The sequence below is a fragment of the Nicotiana tabacum genome, chromosome 19 (assembly GCF_000715075.1).
Source record: "Nicotiana tabacum cultivar K326 chromosome 19, ASM71507v2, whole genome shotgun sequence".
NCBI lineage: Eukaryota > Viridiplantae > Streptophyta > Magnoliopsida > Solanales > Solanaceae > Nicotiana > Nicotiana tabacum.
In genome coordinates, this window is record NC_134098.1 from 38,819,445 (window position 1) to 38,828,824 (window position 9,380).

At 39.7% G+C, this 9,380-nt stretch overlaps 1 protein-coding gene across 1 annotated transcript; it reads right to left on the reverse strand.

The window, feature by feature from the left end:
* Positions 1–1,522: 1,522 nt before the first annotated feature.
* On the reverse strand, positions 1,523–4,380 carry LOC142173435 (uncharacterized). The gene is made up of 2 exons (XM_075239025.1): positions 4,043–4,380; positions 1,523–1,706 (listed from the first exon to the last, which is right to left on the reverse strand). Exons 1-2 carry the CDS (start codon positions 4,378–4,380, stop codon positions 1,523–1,525), a joined length of 522 nt encoding a protein of 173 aa, XP_075095126.1.
* Positions 4,381–9,380: the final 5,000 nt, after the last annotated feature.

A 9,380-nucleotide genomic window follows, 5' to 3' on the forward strand; every position in this document is an offset into this window, starting at 1 on the left:
CCCTATCACTTCTAATCATTTTGATCTTCTTATTCAATTGATTCTCCACTTCATTCTTGTATTACTTAAATGCTTCAATTGCTTCATCCTTACTATTAAGCAAATAAACATAACAATATCGAGTACAATCGTCAATAAAAGTTATAAAATACTTTTTCCCACCTCGAGACAATGTTGACTTAATATCACAAATGTCAGTATGAATTAAGTCTAAAGGATTTGAATTCCTTTCAACAGACTTATAAGGATGTTTTACAAACTTAGATTCAACACATATTTGACATTTTGATTTATTACACTCGAATTTAGGCAATACTTCTAAATTAATTAACTTCCGCAAGGTTTGGTAATTGACATGTCCTAAACGAATATGCCATAAATCATTTGAATCCAATAAATAAGAAGAAGCTGAAATCTTATTCATACTGTCAACAACCATTACATTGAGTTTGAAAAGGCCCTCTGTGAGGTAGCCCTTTCCAACATACATTTTATTTTTGCTTACAACAACTTTGTCAGATACAAATACACATTTGAATCCATTCTTAACAAGTAAAGAAGTAGAAACTAGATTCTTCCTAATAGTAGGAACATGAAGAACGTTGTTGAGCGTTAACACCTTGCCGGAAGTCATCTTTAGGAATATCTTCCCATAACCTTCAATCTTGGTTGTTGCAGTATTTCCCATGGAAAGCTCTTCTTCGGGACCAATAGTAGAGTAAGTCGCAAATTCTTCTTTGACAACACAAACATGTCGAGTGGCTCCAGAGTCAATCCACTACTCCTTCGGATTTCCAACTAAGTTGCATTCCGAAAGCATTGCACATAGATCATCAATGTCATCATTCTTCTCCACTATGTTGGCCTGTCCATTCTTCTTATCGTTTTTTGGGATACGACAATCAGGGGCTTTGTGACCAGCGTTTCCGCAATTGTAGCAGTTGCCCTTGAATATTTTCTTGTTCTACTCCTTGGTTTGACCAGAAGACCTCTTCCTCTTCTTAGTTTTTGGAGCAATCTCCTCAACGATATTAGCTCCCAAAATCGTTGAATTTCCACGAGACTTCTTATCAGATGTTTTGTTGTCTTCCTCAATCTTGAGACGAATCACAAGATTTTCCAACTTCATTTCTTTGCGCTTGTGCTTAAGATAGTTTTTGAAATCTCTCCACGAAGGAGGCAATTTTTCAATCATTGCAGCCACTGAAAATGCTCCATTCACGACCATACCTTCAACAATAAGGTCGTGAAAAATAAGTTGAAGCTCTTGAACTTGGGTTCCAAACGGTTTTACTGTATATCATTTTATAGTCTAGAAACTTGGCAAACACAAACTTCTTCAAGCATGCATCTTCAGTCTTGTACTTCTTCTCAAGTACATCCCATAATTCTTTAGAAGTATTCATAGTGTACAAGTCATCCTCCAAAACACTTAGGATATAGCCTTTGCAAAGAAAATCTGCCTGTTTCCACGCCTCAACAATCATAAATTTCTCATTGTCTGGCATGTCCGCGGGAGGCACTAGAGGTTCTTCACTGGTGAACTTCTGCATACCAAGCGTGGTAAGCCAGAAAAACACCCTTTGCTGCCATCCATTGAAGTTGGCTCCAAAATATTTTCCCGATTTCTCGACTGGTGGAATAACAGTTCGTCTTGTTGCCGCAACAGTCGCAAAAGGATTTCCATTATCAATTGCCATTTCTCACTGTCAAAAACAGAAGAATTCAATTAATGGAAAAAAACAGAACAGTAAACAGTACTGTAATTAACGATAAACAGTAACAACAACAACAACAACGACCCAGTGAAATCCCACTAGTGGGGTCTGAGGAAGGTAGTGTGTACGCAGACCTTACCCCTACCCCGAAGGAGTAGAGAGGCTGTTTCCGAAAAACCTTCGGCTCAAGAAGACGAAAAGAGACAATATCAGTATCACCAATAGAAACCATAGGAAAATAACATCATATAAATGAGAAAGTAGATGCAAAGCAAACGCGATAGACAGTACAAAGACCCGACACTATAGTAAACAAAGGAGTAGTAAGACACAACATTGCCACTAGCTGACATCGACAAAAACCCTACAAGACTAGCCTCACAAAGGTACGAAGTAAGGGAGACTCAACTACATCCTAACCTACAACCTTAATACCCGACCTCTACAACTTCCTATCAAGAGCCTTGTCCTTGGAAATCTGAAGCCTCGCCATGTCCTGCCTGATCACCTCTCCCCAATACTTTTTAGGCCGTCCTCTATCTCTTCTTGTGCCCTCCAAAACCAGCCGCTCACACCTCTTTATTGGAGCATCTGGGCTTCTCCTTTGTACGCGTTTGAACCATCTGAGCCTCGCTTCCCGTATCTTGTCATCAATGGGAGCCACGCCCACCTTCTCCCGAATATCTTCATTCTTAATCTTATCCATCCTAGTGTGACCGCACATCCACCTCAACATCCTCATTTCTTCTACTTTCATCTTCTGGATATGTGAATTCTTAACAGGCCAACACTCAACCCCATACATGATGGCCGGTCTAACCACCGCTTTGTAAAACTTACCTTTGAGTATCAGTGGCACTCTCTTATCACACAAGAATCCAGATGCTAGCCTCCACTTCATCCACCCCATCCAATACGGTGTGTGACATCCTCGTCAATCTCTTCTCCCCTCTGGATAACCGACCCAAGGTACTTGAAATTGCCACTACTTGGTATGACCTGTGATTCAAGCCTCACTTCCACGCCCACCTCCCTCGGTTCAGTGCTAAACTTATACTCCAGGTATTATGTCTTCGTCCTTCTTAGCTTGAAACCCTTAGACTCAAGGGCCTGTCTCCAGACCTCTAACCTATCGTTAAGACTGGTTTGCGACTCATCAATCAGAACTATGTTATCGGTGAATAACATACACCATAGCACCTCTCCTTGAATACGGTGTGTTAATGCGTCCATCACCAGGGAAAATAAGAATGGGCTGAGCGCAGAACCTTGGTGCAACCCCATAACAACTGAAAACTGCTCAGAATCGCCTCCTACCATACTAACCCGAGTCTTAGACCCATCATACATGTCCTTAATTGCCCAAATGTAGGCAGTCAGCATGCCTTTTGCCTCTAAGCATCTCCAGAGAATTTCTCTAGGAATCTTGTTGTACGCTTTCTCTAAATCAATAAACACCATGTGCAGATCCTTCTTTCTCTCTCTGTACCGTTCTACCAACCTCCTAATAAGGTGTATAGCTTCCGTAGTAGAACGACCCGGCATGAACCCGAACTGGTTGTCGAATATAGACATTGTCCTTCTCACCCTCGCTTTAACCACCCTCTCCCAAACTTTTATGGTATGACTCAGTAATTTGATACCCCTATAATTGTTACAACTCTGGATATCACCTTTGTTCTTATACAACAGAATCACCGTACTCCAGCTCCACTCTTCCGGCATCCTCTTCTACCTAAAAATAACATTAAATAGCCCAGTCAGCCACTCCAAGCCTGCTCTGCTCACACACTTCAAAAATTCAATCGGAATTTTGTCTGGCCCGGTCAATCTGCCCCTACTCATCTTACACATAACTCCAATGACCTCCTCAACCTCGATGCGCCTGCAGTCCCCAAAGTCACGGTGACTCTCGGAATGTGCCAGTTCACCTAACATAATATCTCGATCCCCTTTTTCATTAGAAGTTCATGAAAGTCTGCCATCTCCTCTTAATCTGAGCATCTTCCATCAATACTCTACCATTGTCGTCCTTGATGCATCTCACTTGGTCCAAATCCTGGGCCTTCCTCTATCTCGTTTTCGCCAACCGAAATAACTTATTCTCTCCGCCATTTTCCCCCAGTTTCTCATACATACGGCCATAGGCTGCAGCTTTAGCCTCCGTGACCGCCAGCTTAGCTTTCTTCCTAGCTACCTTATACCCCTCCATGTACGCTCTCCTCTCCTCCTCACTTGTGCTCCCTACTAATTTTAGGTATGTTGCCTTCTTAGCTTCCACTTTACCTTGGACCACTTTATTCCACCACCAGTCTCCTTTGTACCTGCCAGAGACGCCCGTCGAGATTCCTAACACCTCTCTCGTAGCCTCCCTTATATAGTCTGCTGTCGTCGACCATATAATGCTCACGCCACCACTGTTCCTCCTAGTTCCCATAGCCGACAACCGCCCCTCCAACTCCTGGGCTTTATCCTTAGTCAAGGCACCCCACCTAATTCCCGGTCGTCCTCGGTCGGACCTTTTCCTTCTCTTTAACATAATACCAACATCCATCACCAAAAGCCTATGTTGCGTCGAAAGTATCTCACCCAGAATAACCTTACAATCCTTGAACAACCCTCTGTCACACCTCCTGAGGAGGAGATAGTCAATCTGAGTCATCGCCACAGCATTTTGGAAAGTAACCAAATGTTCCTCCCTTTTCGGAAAGCTAGAGTTTGCAATCACCAACCCAAAAGCCTTAGCAAAGTCCAACAGTGAAGTACCTCCTCTGTTCCTCTCCCCAAAACCGAAGCCTCCATGCACCTCGCCATAGCCGCATATGGTCGACCCAATATGACCATTGAAATACCCTCTTATAAATAGCCTCTCAGTAGGCGGGACTTGACGCACAATCTCATCTAACCCCTCCAGAATCGCCGTTTAACCTCCTCATCCTGGCCCACATGCAGTGCGTAGGCGCTAACGATGTTTAGGGTGCACTCTCCAACCACCAACTTAATAGTCATCAATCTATTATTCACCCGTTTAACCTCAACCACCGACAACCAACTATTTTTCCGTAGGGATTCCACCAAGATACCCACTCCATTCTTACCCTTCCGGACTCCGGAGTACCAAAGCTTATACCCGTCCGCATCCCTCGCCCTAGACCCTACCCACCTAGTTTCTTGGACACACGCTATATTGACCCTCCTCTTCCAGAGGATCTTTGCCAACTCTATAGACTTACCCGTCAATATACCTACATTCTATGACCCAATTCTCAACCTATAGGCACCCTTGTTCCCCTTACCTCCCTTGCCTGCCTTCCCACCCCTAACCCTTACCCCACCTCCCGCTCCCCCCGAGGACATGACCTCACTCGGCCATCCCAGACCAAAGCCACTATACAAACAACAGACTAAAGGAAATCACGAACACACACTAGGCACAAACCAGAGTAGAGGAAGATATATTGTAACTACATGCACACTAATATGGTGATTAAACTAATACGACTAAGATGGCAGCAATTTAACTAACACAACGAAGAGAAACAGGAAAACGGGAGGTACCAACTCCCGCAATTAGAACCTGAGAATTATCTTGGTATACACGGCGGTATTGCGGCCACCTTGCACGTTCACGTCCAACTCCTGCATCTCCCCTTGTTGACAGTCGCCCGGGCTGTTCTTCACTGTTTGCACACGCACGTCCCGCTTTCCGCCAAAAGCCACCAACCCTAACCTGAAATACACACAAAATATAACTAAGCCAAATAACGGGCAGTCGCCGACAGTGTTGTTGCTCTAGTTAGTATGGGAGTGGGGAAGAGGGAAAGAAGAAAGAGAAGAGAGAGGAAGGGGAGGCGTGAGAGATGGGGGGAGGGGGGCTTACCTGCTGGTGGGGGTGGTCACTGGCTGCCTGCGAATGTTTGGTCTGGTTTTTGACCGTTGGGGATGGGGATGGAGCATTTGGCAGAGAGAGCGTTTGACAGCTATGTCTGGCGATTATTTTGGATAAACAGTACGTTTAATAAAAACCGAAGTTTTTATATACTGTTTCACAGAAAACGATGAAATTTTTATGTTCTTCAAATCGTTTCTAAATTTTAATACTCCGATGAAGTTTTTATATCTTCAAATCAGAACAGAAAAATTTAGAAGGAGTAGAAAACCACACAGGTTTTAATCTCCAAAAATAGAATACAAATTACAATAAATAATTTTCTTAAGATTATTAGTCAATCTGTATTATTATAATAAATAATGAAACAGTAATCTTTCTGAAACTGAAAACAGAAACAGAAAGTTAGCAGCAACAGAATGTCGAAATAATATCTGAAAGGAATAAATCGAGCCACTGAATGCACAGTGTGTCCTTAAGGAAATTATTCCCCTAAGTACCCGAGGTGCTGGAATATTATACTCACAGGATAGAATGATTTAACTCACCGGTATATTGGTACCAAAAATCACAGTGTTAGCGAACACTCAATGGTAGTAAATCACACTGAAATAGATTTGTCGAGAAGAAAAAGTCTTGAAGTTCAGAAAATTCGGAAGGAAAAATCTGAGGAATCAAACGAATTTATAGCCAATGGAAATACTGTTTCTGAAAAGAAAGTGAATCGGGTCGCACACGGATCTAGTTCGGGTTGGATATTTGGCTAATTTAAATAATATTTGTTTATTAAATAATTAAAAAAAATTTGTCCAAAAAGATTAATCAATCAATCTTTGGCCGAAGCCGAGCGACAACGACGACGACGCGAGGCTTACTTACTTTCCAACCCATTTAGCACCAAGAGAAGTGCTTTCTCAATATAATCACATTCAACATTAGCTATTCTAAGCTATTTGTTTGCAGCGCATTATATGTTGTCATCTCTTTTTTTTTAAAAACCTTTTCCGTAAAAATGAAAATTTGTACTAGCTTGATGAATGATATGAGATTTTAATGAAAGAGAAAAGGTTTAAAAGAGGAATGTGACACTTCAATTTGAAAAACTTGTTAAACAATGATGATTGTGTCCTGTAAGGAGTTTGCCTTTACCACTAGGTTCTTGAGCTTAATAAAATATTGGTGAATGCATTATTGTAGATGCAAAAAAGATTAGAGGATTCTGGCTATGCAGTTAGGACACGAATTTTGGAATTCCTATCATATGGAAAAATGTATGAAAATGCTCTTGCAATTTAATCCCTGCTATATTACTTTTAAGTATAATTGGCGAACACAAATCTTGACTAGGAAGCTGGGAGATAGAAAAAAATTGTAGAAATGGGAGAAAGCAAGAGAAAGAGTAGAGTTTCGTAGACGTATAACTCAATATGTAAGAACTATTAGACTCCGGAGGACTCTTTATCATTCTTTATTTGGTTCAGGTCCAATATTCAATCAACGTAGTTTTTTTTCATTTGAAAGTTGGGTAGTGTATTGTTGAGCTTGTGATACTTTAGTAAAGAATCAGTAAAAACGAAGTTGACACAAATTTTTGGTTATATTGTAGGATTATTATGGATCATAAATACATATCTTTTGCCACAACGTACGCTTGCTCACTTTTTAATGGTGCTGGATGAACACATACACACACTTGCTATTCCTATTGTCAATACAAAAGTAGTTGTGAGGTCAATAGGGGACTAAGTGCGTAGAGAACATTATCAAAAAATGACCAAAGTGGTTGAGAGCCTTAGCTTCAATGTTGTCAACGCTATATTTTACTTTTGAAGAATGCAAATCACCCCAAACAAGGAACACTTTAGTTTTCAGATGTTTAAGCCAGCAAAACTGATGGTTAAATGTAGTAATCTTAGGTGACAATCTTAATTTTTTAATTGACATAGTAATTGTTCTAATATATTAATAATGTTGCGGGGAATGGAGGAGACTACAACTTGTTACTTCATCATTTGTGTGCAACAGATATATCGGCAAAGTCCACAAAGAAATATAATGCGAGTAATCTGCCGAACGTAAATGCCCTTTGAAATTCTGAAGATTTATTTAGCGTTTGATGGACTTAAGTTTGTGTAAAGATATTAAAATGATAGTACATAAAAAATATTTATCTGACTTTAACTATGTGGTTATACCTTATACTTTAACTATGTGATATATGATTGTATCTTTTATACTATATGGGTATCTTATAAGGGTTGACCATCTTTGACCACGCTTGGAGCCAGACCTCAAAAATAAATCTAACTCATGTTTGAAAAGAAAGAAAGAAAAATCACTCATGTTAGGCCGATGCTCGGGCAAGTCCTGCTAGGAACTGTAGTCCTTGGCGATTACTTTGCAGGGATCCTGATCCTTTTACTTTTTCCTTGTCAGTAATTGCATTCGAATGTTGTGAAATTCCAAAACAATAGGGTAGTAGTAAGACAAAAACACTAACAGGTCATTGGGCCCGTGCTGGCATGGGCTACATCTAGTCTTATAGAAACCAAAGAAGTTTTGGCACAAAATTAAATTGGAAAACTTCTTTTCTTGGAAACTCAAGGACCGGAGACTTCGTTTATGGTGATTCGTGACGAATTTATTGAAAACGGGAAAGGAATTAACAAAAGGAATACTTTTAGCGAGAAAGATGATCAAACGGAAGAGGCCCAGATATATGAAAATTGTGGCAATTTATTCATACATAAGAGGGAAAGAAGAAAGCATAGAAGGAAAGGCATAGGATCCTCAACGAAGAAGTGACCCATGGAATTGGAACTCAGATCTATTTTGAACTCCGGTATATAGTACTGGGATAGTGAATTGTTGTACTTCATAACAGTATACTGAAGTTTTACTTATCAAAGTTTCAAAATTGAGCACGGACTGCCGGAGTTATTCTATGTTTCAAATAGAAATATTTTTGTCCAAATATTATTTCGCACGAAAGAAGTGGCTAAATGTTAATAGCATAACACACTTATTTTTTCTTGCATTACAGTCGGATAGCCTATTATTTTCTTGCAACAATATTTACACACTCGATATACACATTATACAATATCATATACTTATTAAAATATTATATAATGTCGTATACAAAAACCGAGTTTCGTCTCTTCTGAATTTTTGCTCACAAAGAATATCACTAAAAACCTCAAATCTTCATCGAATAGCTTCAGATTTTAACCACAATTTCAAATCCCAACGAATACCAATCATCAATTAGTCAAATTTTCAACAAATTACAAAACCCATTTGTAAGTTTTCACGCTATTAAAAACCTCAGTAGTGAAGTTTTTAACTTTTTAATTTTAACTATCCTCTAACAGGAATCCCAATGACGATCTGCTATCCAATGCCCTATGATCTCCGCCAACAAAATAAGAGATTAATTCATCCTGAGCGTAAGACATTCGTAGTTTATTGCTTTAAGTGATGTAATAAACTGCCACACGCTTTAATTAATATGGTCATTAGCATTGGTCTAGACCGAATATATGTTGTTTAAAGATTTCATGCCTTTAACTTTATTATTCTCGAGTGTTTTGTTACTTTTTGAAGCTTACAAGTAGTAGAAAAGTTTTCAAATTTTAACAGTGGTTATCGGTATGCCTTTGATAGTGCTTTCAAAGTATCTACGATATAGACTAGGTTGGATATAAGACTTAAAAATGTGGGTTACTTTTGGTTATAATACAGAGTCAGCTGTAATTCTTTCTTTAATTTAT